We start from the raw sequence: 15,971 nt of genomic DNA, 5'->3' as shown, positions 1-15,971 counted from the left end.
AGCTTTCTTTAGCATTAATGCTAATTTTTAACATCATAGCGCTGCGTCAAAGCCGACGGGCACACTTTGGCATGCCCCTTTAAAATTTCTGCAGGAATTTTCTAGTTAATCCATGGCGTTGTTACAACTGGATTACTGTAATGCACTTTAAGTGGAGGCTAATGGGTCTTCAGTTCATCTTCATATCTTTGAAAAAAGCAAACATGCAATTGAATCTTTCTCCCATATAAGAATATTTTTGTACTTATTTGTATTACTTTTGTCTAATATTTGTTGTGTGCTTTGGTCAGTTTGTGAATTACTTTATGATTTAGTTGTATTGACTTTTCACTTTACTGACTGGGTTTATATTGTAGCATTCATTTAAGAGTTAAATTAAACTGAAATTTGTTTTTGGAGTTCAGCTTATTATCAACTCCGGTAATTGTTTTACTGTATGTATGCATTATTTGATCTTGTGTGGTTGTTTAAACTGTATCATAAACAAAACTAGATTGGAATCCTAACAATTTGTTACAGAAAATGGTTTCAAGGCTTAATCTGACTAGGATAATGTGTGATCTACTCTAAAGATTATATGTATCTCTACGTTTTATGTGTTGCAAAGTTGATTTATCAAAAAAAATAAGTCTCATAAGACACGACTTATCAATAAGGGACAAGCATACTTATATGAATTTACTGCAAATTTTACCTTTGTGTATTGACAGAAAAATGTATTTACACTGAAAAGGAGCAAGGAAACAAAGAAGTGGATAATTAAGAAAAGGGCAGATGGCCTTAAGAATCAAAGATGGTTAAAGAAAGATTAAAAAGATAACACAAGAAAAGTAACGTGAGTGCAAAAGGGAATAAAAACTCATGCAAAACTAAAAATATATCAGAAGAGAGATCATGAGAAAAATCCTCTGAACAATGAACATGTGAATATCAGGCCTACAGGGGTTTGGCGTGGTGTTTGAAACGGAGATAAAATCGATTAGCTTGTCCACTGACCCAGTGAGCACAGTGCCCCCCGCCCCTCCGTTGCCCCCGGTCTTGCTGCAGGCTCTGACTGAGACGTCCAGGTCCCAGGGGGTCACATGTGGATGCTGAGGTGAACAAAGTGGTGGCCTCCTGTCAAACTAAAGTCCTCAAGCACCAGCAGAACAACAGACCATGAAGCAAAGCTTTGCTGCTTTCTGATTCCAAAAGGACACATTGAAGATGGAGCAGCGACTGACGAAAGAGGCAGAGTTTAGAATAAAGAACTGCTGGACTTACAGTTGGAGCAAGGAAGAGTCTGATTGCTGAAGCACAAAACTAACTTTTTTGTTGTTTGCAGATTTAATCTTAGCCTAAATATATGTCTCTTTAGAGAATTGCTTGTGTTTATCATTGGTATGTGTTCTCTGCAAAACTGCAGTGCTTATCAAAATTGACTTTAGATGGTTTGTAGTTTCTATGACATAGCCAGAGAAAATAGTTCTCCAAGTGCATGTTGTTCAGAGCAGTGTCTGATAATGAAGTGCATCAATGGAGAATGGACGTGCAACGCAGTGGAGATGTATCAAATTAGGTCAGGAAATAGCTATGGAAAAAACACACAACTGTAATCTGGTTTTAATGTCATAGTAAGGTATAAAAGTGTGACCTGTCACTGCTAATTCATAGCTTTTTGTATTATACCACATGTGTTGATCCTTCTAATAAATGTCTGAAGAGGAATCGGCTGACTCACATCTCCTTAATTAAACAAATAGTATTTTTTTTGAAAGCCAACAATTACAATGGCTAAAAATGATCTCACTGCACAGAGGTTTCAGTCAGCAGGACACAAAACAATTAAACAGCAGTTTATGTATGCTGCTGCGAAGACAGTGATCAATACATTATACGAAAATCAATGAAAACATGTAAACTGGTTCAGAAGGCAGCCAAAGGCCAACAGTACCACTAAAGCAGTTATACTGGCATGTTCTAGTTGTGAGAACAACCTGATGCATATTGCTTTTGTCTCTAAACAAAGAAAATGGATTGTAAAACCAAATTCTTGTCTCTCAACAAAAACATCCAGGCCCGGGATGTGTGGTGGCTCAGTTGGAAGAGCGCGTGCATCATAGTAGTTCTCGGTGACATTGTCTTGGATTTGACTCCTGGTCTCGGGCCATTTGCTGCATGTCTTCGCCTTCTCTCTGAAATCTAATTCTTGTCTCTCTACTGTTCAATAAAGGCCCATTAGTACCAAAGAAATCTTTAAAGAAAAAAAACAAAACATCCAGACTAAGCTGAAATATCAGCAAACCTTGTAGGAGAATGTCAAGCCAACAGTAAAATATGGGACTGCTTTTCTTCGAATGGAGGAAAATGTTTTGTCAAGCTGTATATGTTCAACGGTTGTTAATATGAGACAGTCACACCCAATAACTTCAGTTGTCTGCTAGAAAGCTGAGATTGAATGGATGTTTTACTTTTTTATCAACATGAATCCAAATTGACACAAGAACAGCTTCTTAAAACAAAAATGAAGGCTTTTGCATTCCACTATTCCAGAACTAAATCTATGTAATGACTCGAAGAGAAGTTTCTGACAAGTGATATCCTTAAAACAGATTTAGAGTAATCTCACAAAGTAGAGGGAGCAAAAGTGATTAAGTCAATATGTGGGATGCCTGTAGACTCACATCAATAAAGATTGATGCTGAAATTCAAAAAGTGCTTCAACAAAATATTACCCAAGTGTACACTTTTGGATTTTGGAAATTTCTTTTGCTATTTCCTCCAAACTGATTTGTTTCTTTTTCAGTTAATTTTTACAGGACAAATATTTCCTAAATTATTTAAAAGGCCCGTGTATACTTTTCATCCCCACTTTTCATATACAATTAAATATTTATTGAAAAGTCTACAAACACCGACAGGACAAATTCTTTACACCTGTTGACAGAGCCTGTAACCCCTCCTTATCATTTTATCAACTCCTTTTCCTCTCTTGATTTCCTCCACAGAATAACTGAGTGGGGAGCAGCTCTTTGATTCCCAGCTCATTGTAGTGTATTTGACCTTGAAGGTCACGGAGTGGAAAGAAGTGTATGTGTCACCATTAAGCTCTTCTCCGTGTTAGAATAATATTCCTACGGTGCTTTTAGGATGCTAACACTAATCAAAACAGGACATCCTGAAGAGGGCCGTGCTCTCTCTTCCCCAGCCCCGCTCGTCGGCCTTCTTCGTGTTTTTGTGTTTGCGGAGGAGCGACAATCCCAGGAAGCGGTGAGGAGGGTTCATCAAAGCTCCAGGCGGGGGGCCGCGGCCAGAGGACTGCTGGTATGTGACGGGGAAAGGAATCTCTACTGTCCTATTGTTCCCTTGTTTCCTAGGTCTCATCACACGCCGGTGCATCCAGTTCACACACAGGTAAGCGGCACTAATCAGCCCCGCATTCTTTTCCATGTTCTTTCCTTTGCCACAACCCTGGATGACCGGCAGCACGTGTGCACAGTGCACACATACACAAACAGCAAGGAGCCGCATACATAATTGGGGAGACATCGAGGCAGATTTTTAAGGGCAGGGATGTGAATTTTCCTTTCCTCAGAGAAAATCTTGGATGAGTAAGGACAATACTGGACCAAAAGTGTCACTAGAATCTAGATAGTTGTGGTGGAAAGTCAAATAAAAACAGGCCTGAAACAGAAATATTTTGTCACATTGCAATTACAGTTTGCGATGTATTTTAATGGGATTTTATGTGGCGAACCAACACAAAGTAGTTTATAACTGTGAAGTAGTAGAATGAACTTCAAATTTTTTTACTAAATAACGTTTCTGACTAAATAACAACTTAATTAAATAACAGTACCACAAAGACCACAAACCACTGCAGACAGGTGAGGAAGAAAGAAAAATTATAAACACTATCTTAAGCTTTGAGCATTTCCCAGATCACTCTTCAATCCATGATCAAAAAATGAAAAGTAATAGCAAGGGAAAACCAACCAAAACAAGGCCAGGAGCAGAGAGGCAGTGTACCAGTCCATACCCCTGGAGGAGTTGCAGAGATCCATAAAATCGTGTTTGTGCTTTGATTCAAGCTATACCAAATGTGGCCTAGTGAGAGAAAGTTAAAGGAATATGCCGCAACATAGACATGGCCATTTACCTACACTGATCGTAAGAAAACAATGAGATAAAAAGAACTTTAATCAGAGAAGAAAAGACAAGATCCGATGGAAAGAGCAAGTCATTGACATGCTTTTCCATGTATGTGGCCTGTATGGAGGAATAACAGGAAGAAAGCCAGTGTTGCAGAAAAGTCAAATGAAGTCGCACTTGAAAAATGCAACACGTCATAGAGGGTACGCAGCCCAGTGATGGCAGCAATGAGCTGTAGAAAAGCATATCTTCAGCATCGGCAGGAAAGCTAGGTGAGGGCAATCCCAGAAGTAAACCTGTTAGAGGCTACAAAAGATTTGAGACTCTAGCAGAGGGTTTATCTTCCTGTAAGTTTTTGTTCAGTAACTATAAACATAAGAGCAGACCAACAATCGAATGGTTTAATTTAGAGCGTATTAATCTGTTAGAACAGTTCAGTCAAAATCTAGACCTCACGCCGAATGTGAAAACCTATTGATGTATACAGACTATCCATCTGTTATAGCTCAGCTTGAAAAAAAAATACAACTACTGTCTCCAGATATGTAAAGCTGATGGAGATGTATTCAAAAAGACTTCTAGCTTTAATTACAGCTAAAAATCTGAAACAAATTTCTGACTTTTCTTTGTCAAAGGTTTTGAAAGCAATGTATCCTTCTCTCTGCACTTTACCAGACACTGATTTGTGGTGACCTATCATGTAAAATCCCAACGAAGGCAATATGACAAAATGTGAAAAGGTTCCCTGAATCCTACTGGAGTTGAGATTGTGTTTCCAAACTACCGTTACTTGCTTTGCAGGTCTTTGATCATTTCTGCTCGGGTAGCTATCACATTCTCAACTTGATTGTTCATTGCTACGTCCTCTTTAAAAACCTTCCTCTTGTATTATTACATGAAAGTTCTGCAGTCCAACCTTCGTGAGGAAGACCTCAGCTTTGATCGCCTCTCCTCTTTATACTCCCATCCTGCAGAGGTGAGAGGTCATCAGGTAAATGAGCCTCAGGGTGGAGCACAAGGAAGGAGTGCAAGTTACAGCAAAGATAAAAGGTGAACAGAAATCAAATAAGCATGACCTTCAAACACATACATGAAAACAGTATCCCACTTCTAGTTTCCCCGTGTGAGCTTATTTGTTCCTTACTAATAATCTAAAATGACGACCCTCTCATTACCTCCTTTCATTGGTCCAACCAGCTCCACCCAGGGAGATCCCCAAGCGGTGCTGGAACACGCTGTTATCACCACATTCACAAAACGATTGTTGGGTAATTCCTGTTTATAGCTATGCGCTCCCTCTGGTGTGTAAGCACTGTTTTCCCCATCAGCCCTCCAGGACAACCATCAAAATGTGTTCACAAGCAAGGAATTCCATTTAATCCCGTCTGTAGGCATAAAGTTGTTCCTACAACTCTTAAAGAACACTGATAACTTCCAAAACGTGCAGAAGAATCAATAAAGCCTGCTCAGCTGGAATAAGGTAAACACAAATCAGTTTTCACATAAAGAAGAGGCCAAGGTGGCTGTGGGCGGCTCAGCTGGTAGAGCAGACGCACGATGTGCAGGAGCTACAGTCATCGACAGAGTCGTCCTGGGTTTGATTACCAGACTCGGGCCGTTTGCTGCATGTCTTCCTTCTCTCTCTTCACCCTGTTTCCTGCCTATTTACAGTTCAATAAAGCCCTTCAGGGTCAAAAAACTTGGAAAACACAAAACTACAAGAAAAGGTTCGGGGTTGTGAAAAGGTATTTGCTTGCTTACGTGTCCACTCTGTTTCTTCTCATGTGTCACACTTAAATGTTTCAAGTGATCAGAGTCATTTTCATATCAAGCAAAGCCTGAGTAGATGCAAAAAGCATTTTTAATTAATTTTAACTTACCAACCTGTTGCATTGAGAAAAACTAACTGTTCCATAAGCCTGTTAGCTGATTGTGCTATGCTTGGAAGAAACAAACTGCCATTAAACATTTGTGACAATTGGGACTTTTTCGTCACCGTGGCGGGGCTTTGGTCAACTATTTGTTGTAAAAATATTTTTAATTTAGTCATTTTGGCTTATTTTTCAATTTTAACATTCTGTTTGAAGTCATGCCACAGAAAGTCCAGACTTCGACTAGGCCTTTCAAAAATGTTCCTTTTGTTTTTGTTTGGGGTTTTGTGTGTGTGTGTGTGTGTGGGGGGAGGTGGGGGGGGTGCGCGTGTGTGTGTGTGCGTGGGTGTGTGCGTGTGTGTGTGTGTGTGTGTGCGTGCGTGTGTGTGTGTGTGTGTGCACGCGTGTGTGTGCCACATGCTGGTTTGCTTTCTCTCATTGTCCTAATGAATTCTTCCTTAGGGTTTTTATAGAAGACCATTGTTCCACCAATTAAAGCAAGTTCCAGGTCCCAATGCAGTAAAGCAACCACATATTGCCACCTATCATGTTTGACTGTTGGTATGAAGTACTTTTTCTGAACACCCAGATCATCCAAAAATTTAAAATTTTGTGTCTTCACTCCAAAGAATATTTTCCTAAAAGTTTTAAGGTGAATCTTAAGTAAATATGAAACTTGTCTTTGCATTATTTACACTCAGCAGCAGTTTTGGTCTCGCATTATTGTCATTTTGACTTTTCTCTTTCTTTGTTGTTGAACTGTGAGCACAGCTGTAGATTTTATTCTGGATACTTTGTGACGTTGTGAATTACAAGTCGTTCATTCTCTCTCTGAGAAATTGTAATAGGCCGGACACTCCTGGAATGGTTCGCCAATGTTCCTTGATGTTTTCGTTATTTGGTATTAACTCTCACTGTGGTTTGCTGGAAACCCCAAGCCTCAGAAATGAGTTTGTAACCATTTCCAGACTGATAGATGTTACTGACTTTTATCTGTTCTTAAATTTCTTGAGATCAGGACATGATTTGTTGGTTTGTGAGACCTTTTGGCCTGCTTCACATTGTGTAGGGTTGTTTGGGTTTTTCTGGGTTTGTAGTTTGGTTTATCTGTTTTCCTTAGTTATTCTGAATCTGATTAGACCAGCTTTGTTTCTGTTTTACTTCAGTCCAGTCCGTTCTTGGTTGTTCTAGTTAAATTATGTTTATTTCTTTCCCTGTGCTTAGTCTTTTTTTTTTTCATAAAATTTGAGGACCCAGTTCCCCTGCTTGTGTTTACTCTTCCTCTCTCCATTGTGCCTCTCTCTTTCCTCTCTTTCTCTCTTACTTTCTCTCTCTATCTCTCTCTCTCACGTACTGGTTACGTCCGTTATTCCTCATTACTGTTCCTTGGTCTCTGTGTTTCTTTGCTCCCTGTGTGTTCATCCTAACATATGTAAGAGTTTTTTGGGATTTTAATTAAACATTAATTCATCATATCCATCAACACTCTGATTTGCACTTTGGGCCACTTTCTATCTATACCCAACATGACACAAAAAAAGTTTTCACTTTTAATATATTTTTTCATCTTTTTATCTTTGAATCCATAAGGCAGCAAATACTTTTTCATGGCACAGTAAACTGGTCAGGCTACTTTTTTTTTTCACCTATCATGTAAAACTAATATGGCTGCAGCTGCAATTAATATCAAAGTGCAGCAAACAATAAAAAAAAAAATCATTTCAATCACGTTTTGCTTTCCTTCTCATAAAAGCCCTCAACAAAGTAATAAAGTAACTGATGGTTGTTAGCTGATGTGAGACATGAGGCCAGAGTGCTGGGCCCTGTTTCTACCACCTTCTCCAGGTAATTGATTGGTGCACATAAAATGATTGAGATCCTTTAATTAGCTAACAGAGGTACAGACTCCTCACAGCATGCCAGAAGAGTGCTAACTTCACAATCCTACTGTAGCAATCTCTGCTGATGGTGAAAGTGCGCCATCAGCAATCTGCTGACGTTATATCTCCTCAGACATCATAACGACACACAAATCACTTTGATGGAAACTTTTTTAAACTCAGCAATCTGCCATGAATCGTGCGCCAGTTTGTGATGGGAAAGCGTTGGCACGTCTCACATTTTGCAGTTTGACCGTTCAGCCTGAGCGGTGCTTTTTGTTTAGATGTGTGTTAAAACTTGCATGTAGATACTACAACAGAATAAGCACACAGTTTCAAAAACACACACACACACACGCACACACACGCACACACACACACACACACACACACACACACAGTCTATAAAAATATGTTTAGCCTGGGACGACTCTGTTGATAATGACCTCAGCCTTGGCACCGCGCTGGGCCAGACCAGACTGCCGACAGACTGGAGGCTTTTGTGTTGACTCCCTATCTCTAACTCTGTGACCTTTGGGGGGGGGGGAAGAAAGCAGAATTGCTTTTTTATTATTTAGAAGGGGTAAGGCTCGCTCATTGTTCTGTATTGGTACAGTTTCCCTGCTGTAAACACACACTGGTTCCCAGGCTTGACATGTTGCAGCACAGCTACACCCCCACCACCATCCCTGCATCCAGCCCTTAGTGTTCCCACACTGGCCTGTCTGGGTCAGAGCATCATCACCACCCTCCCAACACAAATACACATCATCACCAATATCCAAACACTGCATTTTATGAATTATGAAATTCCCCCAGTACATAATGGCGAATGATCTCGGAGAGACGGAACTGCCTTTTGGAAAAGGGGGAGTAAAGACGGGGAAGAATCCCCCGGGAGGGATCTATGACGTTCCCTTGTGGCTCAGGACAGAGGCCATCCTTCAAATGGGTGACAACAGCGCCCAAACAAACCACTAACCTCATCAGCTCTCTGTTTATAGCCTGAAGCCTGATTCCTGGACGACTCATTAACATCAGAGACCTTCCAAAGGAGCCATTTTCATACATTGTTGATAGATTAAAAAGTCCTGGGTCTCACAACAACTGACCGTCAAAAACTGCTGCCGCAACACTGTGCACAAGCCCATAAAGAACTAATTAAATACATACCATAAAGACTCCTTCCAGATATGTGTTTGCACGTACCTTTAAACATATTGACATGCATGGAGCAGGGTTTAATAGTCTTAAAAAATGTTTATTAAACTGTGGTATGAACACCACATGTGATACCTGTGCTGCCTTTAGTTGTACTCAGTAGACTTTGGTATTATTTATTTGCAAAATAAATGAAATGGCTGTGAAAAATGTGACAGCAGTGGATGCTTTCCATTTGAATATTGAAACCAAATCTCTGACGTGGAATTACATCAAACCCAACCTAACCTGATCCACTTCCAAGTCACAAAAAACAACAGGATTTGATAGCTTATATGTTTAGTGGCTTGTCTACCTGCTGAAGCTAATATAAAATACTGCAGCACCATTTACTACAAGTGAGTGCAAATCATTACTGCATCTATGTAAATAATAAATGCAAGGAAGCCATATTGAATTTTGAGCTTTGAGTTGGTGAAAATTTCAACAATCTTTCCTTGTCTGTTGTTGCTTTTTTTCCAAGTCACGCTTGAAAATTTTTGAAATGCATAGTCAAAGTCAATGTGTAAAAAACATTTTATTTTGCTTCATTGCTGTTAACATAGCAACTAAAGACAGACAATTTTCTCTCTGATCAGTGAAGGCAGGTGAAATACAAGAAAATATATTTCCTGTTAATCAAATTTATTGAAACTAAGAACATTACCACCTCCAATTTCAAAAGCATCAACTAAGAGCATGACATTTGGTTCATGTTTTATTTGATGAAAAATTATGAAGGTGAACACATAAATTGGCAGGATTTTTGTAATTTCTTGCAATTAGTCTCTGTTTTCTCTTTTATGTGTAAAACAAACAACAGCAGGAGCTTATTATAACAAGGTAAGTTTCATGTTAAAATGATCATGTTTTTGACTATTTTTTATGGAGGCATTAATTTTCCGCTTACACAAGAGTATCGATTCATATGCATAGTTCGCTTAACGTACGTTTACTTGTTTGGATATCACCGTATATACGACTGTTTATTATCTTAACCGAACATTAAAACTGTCAGGAAAATCTGGAGGCCATTTGAGTTAGCATTATTTAGCTGCGGGGTCGTTTTCTTAAAGTTTTTGGCTGTAGACTGCAAAATGGGGGAGTGTCTGTGCTGGACCATTGGCTTGATCTAAGCCACAGGTGTCAAACTCCAGTCCTGGAGGACCACTGTTCTGCAGCATTTAGATGTGCGACTGCTGCACCACACCTGAATACAATAATTAGGTGATTAGCAGGACTCTGGAGAAGTATATACACAGTGAGGAGGCAATTGAGCCATTTGACTCTGGTGTTTTGTACCTGTGGCACATCTAAAAACTGCCAAAATGTTTTGTCTTTGTCAGTGTGTCATGTTGGTGACTGAAGCCTGTTATTATAACTCCAACACATTTCTTCAGACAGGTTGGCACGACTTTTAATGCTGTCCAAAAAATGTTTCTATAAGCTGACTAATTTCTTTAGTAATTATTTCTGACTTTTTTATGCTTTATCTTGTAAACTGGGAGGGCAGAGTAATTTGAATATGAAGGTGATGCACACAGGTGAGTCTGATTAGTTTTGTTCACACTTCTTTTTAGAATATTTATTTATTGTCCTAATGTTTCTGCTATATTTCCTGTTTTTCCTTCCAGGCTGGAAGTCTTCCTCCTTCATATTGGTGAAAACAAGAGCAGCACCAAAGACACTTCACTATTAGTGACCACAAGACCATCCATGGCCGCTTCCAATTAACTTTCAAAGCACACTACCCCTTCAGTGCAGAGTACCATGAATGTATGACCTTTGTTGTATATTGCTGTCAGTGCTGTTTGATGTTTTTGAAATAAAAGTAGATTACGTACTGCAACTGGTACTGGTGTTTTTGTAGATTCAAGTGGCATATAATGTCTTTTAAAATTAATTTGGGGATTATTGATGGCCAGTAGTTTCTGGAAAAAAAAGGTTTTAATTGCTCTAATGGCTTTTATTTGGTAGTACATTGACAAAAAAAAGTGGGTAATGAGAAAAGGGGAAGACCGGGAAGCGAACCCACGACAGCCGCATTGAAAACTAGAGCCTCCATATGTGGGTTGTGCTTAATCCCTGTGCCACCACAGCACACCCTGCCAGTAGTATTTTAAAACTCAGATTTCTATGTTTATATACTTTACATTGTTTTGTGTCAGATTAACATGTTCATAGCGTTAACTTTTGACAAAATACACTAGTGTTGGGTAAGTCGACACTGATGTGTGTCTAATTTCAACTACTGTGAGTGTTGATTCAACTCTATCACAAATAACACTTTCAAAAGTGTAACTTCTACACCATCCAGAGTGGACCAATATAGACACTTTCAAAGTGTTGAATTCAACTCTGTAGGAGTTGACTGAACACTTCCAAATTTGCTGTGTAAAGAAAACTGGAAAACGGCACCAGCCAGTAATAACCTCCGAGGTGCATCCTAAACACAAGCAACAGGAAAAGTCTATGCCCTGTGTTATTGCAGTTTAATCATGTGTATTTACAGGCGTTGTATTAATCTGGTCAAAAACTGTAATGCACACTGTGTAACCAAATTTGTCATAATTAATAAAAATTAAAAAAACTCACAAAACGATGCAAACACTGTTTGCATAAAAGTCATACAAGTCATTTATGCGTTTTTTTTATATATATATATATATATATATCAAGTTCAAACCCCGATTATTCCTGAAGGACATATAAGGCATTCGTATTTACGCAGCTTTGGCACGAAACAGCACAGGGACAGAGAGCGCTGCTCCGGGACAGCAAGCGCCCTTTAATGAGCTCTCTATTTCACTTTCATCGCGCCGGGCCGCTCCTCTCACCTTTCAAATGGTCCGATCTATTAAGCGTTTTAATGAGCTCCGCCAAACAAACGCGAGATGCATGGTCCATTGAACAATCCATTAGAGAGGTTGACGCGCTGACGGACGCGACACACGCTCTCACTCGCATAGACGCACCTTTTCTCTGCCAATCAGAGATGTCAGCAGTTAAGAAAATGGAGAAGAGGACACAAATTCCGGAGATATTCGTATAACCGAGCGACGATGATTGAAGTGGATGGGAAACAACCGCTGCATCTACTTCTTAAGTTTTCTTATTAAGTTAATGGAGAGTTTCTTAAAAAAAAAAAAAAAAAAAAAATCTGTAACAGTTAATAATTTTAACCGTTTTTTTTTTTTTTGGATAATAAAAAAACGATGATATTTCTGAGACATAAATGTGCTGACTTTTAATTAGGCCCAGGAGGAGTCACTTTAGACCACCCTCCTCCTCCCCCTCCTCCTCTTCCTCCCTCTTCACCGCGGGGTGCGGCCCTGTTCGCCTTGGCATTACATACAGTGGGAAGTTTTTCTGTGGCGCACCGCATCACATCTGGACACGCGGACTAATCAGACAGCCTCCATCTATCACGCTTACGTTTACCACCTCTCCATCACCTTCTCTATTACACCCCTCTAGTTTTTTTTTTCTTCTTCTTTTTTTGCCTAATCACACGACTTTTCTGTACAGGAGGGAAGGCACTCACTGAACGCATTTACCAGCAGAGCCCCTTATGAGGGGTCTGGGAATTTAAATATTCACCGCTGACACTGTGCAGAGCTGGCTGAGGGCCAGGGTGGGCCCGCTTCGTCCCGTTCCTCTTCTAAAACATACCAGGAGAACTCTTTCTCTTTCTTTGCAAAAACATAATGGTTATACTTATTCGTCTCTACACGAATAATATAAAAATGCATTTCTACATCCAAAACATCAGCAAACGCATTTTTAGTCCCCCCCCTCTTCACCCCCGCACCCACTCTACTTAGGCCCCTGTTAATGTGCCAGATGTGTTCTGTATTTATTTAATTAATTGACAATGTATCACCTTTTTACTGGGCACCATGAATGAAGGAATGAATGAATGAATGAATTCTAACCACTTTCTGACCTCTGCTCTATTGATCATTTCAAAGTAAAAATCAAATAGAAATCTACTTTCAACAAGAGCAGAATAAATGTTGTGGTTAAAGTAAAAATGTTAACATTAAAAACAAAAATAAAAAGTGTAACTCGGAGTCATCTGAATGCTTGTGTTGTTTAGAGGGAAAACGTATTATTTTTTTTCAACATTAAAACGTTCACGTGGTGCATGTTGCAACTTGTCTTGCCCCGAGCAACATCTTGTGGAGAGGACATAAAAAAAAAAAAAGAAAGATGTTAACAACTTTAAATTGTGGTTGAAATGTGATATATGAAGAGACGTCTAAATGAAAACGTCACCTAACGTGGTTGAAAAGTTGTCAGGGTCATTAGGTTTGTACAGAAAGTCTGGAACAAAAAACTCCAACTTGGGATGTATTTTTCTGAGTTAAAGAAAGACAGGGACAGATCAGCCTGAAATAACAATAATAATAATAATAATAATAATAATAATAATAATAATAATAATAATAATAATAATAATAATAATAAAAGATGCCCCGATGGAGCGTTCGGAGGGTAGCAATTAAACACACAACAAGAAAGCAACAATGCCACACCCGCCATGAATCAAACTGAAAAATCTGATTAAGAGAACGTCAGACTGGAATAAAGCATGCGCCATAATTTATTGCCGCAAATCAATGCCTCCGCAGACGTAACGTTCTTCTCCTCTCATACAGCCAATTGGTTGTAAGTTCTCAAATCGATTTTAATCCGAAATATGCAACTTTTATCATTTTTAAATAAACATGCCAAGCTTTTAATTTACCCGAAAAATATTTTTTTCTGCACATAAAAAAAAAAAACTGCAATAAAGAGATAACATGCAAATTAAAGCCAGTAAGTTCCGGAGCTGTGCATGCAGACAGAAAAACTGAGATAGGTCATTTTCAAGATCACGCGAACTCTTAATGTCCATTGTTTCAACTCGAAATCAACTTGTCTTGCTCTTCACCCTCGACATATTATCTTCTCCTTATTTCTCCCCATTAACTTACTTTTCCCCAAAAACTTTCCTCAGGCAGAAACAGAGGTGCGCAGCAGCAGCAGCAGCAGCGCAGCAGATGCAATAAGCGCCGATGCTCAGCACTCGGGACTTTTTAACTCTACGCTACAGCGCCCACTACATGCAAGCAGAAGCGCTAAAAGCGGAGCGGACGCCTGGCAGAAAGTTCTCTCGTCGCTCCTTCAACTTTTTAACTTTTTGCTCTTCCTCTACAGTCGCTCTGACTTTTTTTTTTTCTTTTACATTTTTTTTTATTTCACTTCACAACCACATCGTGATGTGTTCTTTCCTACCGGGAGAAAGACAGGATTACGCGCTTTTGTTTGGAGATGAAGACGTTACACAAAGTATGAAGTGATAACAGCGACAACCTATAGGTATATAAAATGGCATTTTGAGAAGGAAAAAAAAAGAGAAAGGGATGTTGCACCTACTCGTGGCCAGTTTCCGCGCCCTGCCTTTGGACCTCATGGTGCCAGTCTCTGCGGCGTGGGTTTTGTTTGGATGTTTTCTTGAATCTTTTTTTTTCTTTTTTGTCCTCCTTCTTTTTTGATTTTTCTCTGTCCCCTTTTTCTCTGGGTTTCTTGGTCCAAACGCACTATCTCTCCGGCATTGTCAGTCTGGACACCTTCGCACATGCGCACAGCGCGGAATCTGCCGGGCAGCATGTGCCAGAAAAAAAAAAAAAAAAAAAGAAAAAAGTTTGAGACGATTTATTACTTTGATATTGGACTGATCGGGTGAAGATGTGTGGGGAAAGATTCGAGGACATCTCGTTCCGTGCTTATTTCTGGAGATGAGAGTGAGCGGGACGAGCTGAAAATAAATAAATATAGATCCTGGTTCTTGTGCACATCGAACTGTAAATTAACCTACATCAACTGTAAAAAATAAATAAATAAAAGAAACGTTTCAATGGTGAAAATATCTTTAACACTTTTTAAAACTAATATTAGTAATGTAATATTAGGGTGTGATAAGTTAATATTACAGACGCAGTTTTAGTGTCTTAATAAAATGTTTTCAGAATGAAGACAGGTATTTTTTTTTTTTCTGTTTTTGCAGACACTAACATCTAAGATACAACCTAGCCCACCTTTCCTCTTCAAATGAAGTCACATTAATCAACCTTAAAAATGACAGATGCTCAGTCAAAGCCATTAAGAGGGTCCACATATTTTAATTGCGTTGTAATCACTGAAGCACTGGAAATGAATGAAAACTTTCCATCCATTTTTTTTTAATATGAGAGTTCTCTTTTTTCCCTTTTTCTTCCTCGTTCTCCTCCCTCTACATTCTCTCTTTGCGCAGACAGTTATTAATAAGCTAAGTTCTTTCAGTATTATTGGCCATTTGAGACGTCTCCGTTTGTGTGTTAATTCCATCACTTGCTAATTGCCGCAGAGCTCAAAAAGGGTGTTTTTACGTGATCTGACCTGAAAAGGGGGCAGATCCATTAAGAGAGGAAATCTCTTTTTTTTTTATTAGATTTTTCACTGTCGGTTTTGTTCCTTTTTCATTATATACATATAATAATTATTATTATTTTTAATAAGGAATTATCTCACTCATAATCGGCACAGCCGCTGAAATCGCAGTAAACCGCCGTTCATACATCATAGCCGCATAGGTTGCAGACTCTATACAATGTGCCATTCTTGTTGCCGCTACGGCCTTCTTTAACGAGTTTGCCTCAGCCTATTAAAATACAGCTAAATCATTATCTCTTAAAGGTGTGGCTTGGCTGCCTAGACGCATCGACGGGATGTAATTAAAGTAATTGGCAATTAATGACATCAGCTGGAGATGCTGCTGACGGTGCAAACGCGAACTGCTCAGCCCCCACGAGAGCTGAAACGGAGACAGAAAGTTTCCAAAAAGGGGCGGCCAGTTGAGTGGGGG

The 15,971-nt window shown here is 39.3% G+C and overlaps 1 protein-coding gene across 12 annotated transcripts in view; it reads right to left on the bottom strand.

Moving 5' to 3' along the window:
• Positions 1 to 14,985, bottom strand: part of mecom (MDS1 and EVI1 complex locus) — a 162,900-nt gene extending 147,915 nt beyond the window's left edge. For 10 of the 12 annotated variants that reach the window (XM_008425356.2, XM_008425362.2, XM_017308039.1 and 7 more), the window contains exon 1: positions 14,504 to 14,984. In XM_008425356.2, the coding sequence (XP_008423578.1) occupies positions 14,504 to 14,540 (37 nt within the window). In that variant the 5' untranslated portion in view covers positions 14,541 to 14,984. Of the gene's footprint in view, positions 1 to 14,503 lie in introns of all 12 variants that reach the window. The other 2 variants (XM_008425368.2, XM_017308041.1) reach the window with 1 other exon arrangement.
• Positions 14,986 to 15,971: the final 986 nt, after the last annotated feature.

Source organism: Poecilia reticulata, linkage group LG13, assembly GCF_000633615.1.
Source record: "Poecilia reticulata strain Guanapo linkage group LG13, Guppy_female_1.0+MT, whole genome shotgun sequence".
Taxonomy (NCBI): Eukaryota; Metazoa; Chordata; class Actinopteri; order Cyprinodontiformes; family Poeciliidae; genus Poecilia; species Poecilia reticulata.
Note: the sequence above shows the minus strand (reverse complement) of the source record. Positions and strands in the feature narration are given on the sequence as shown.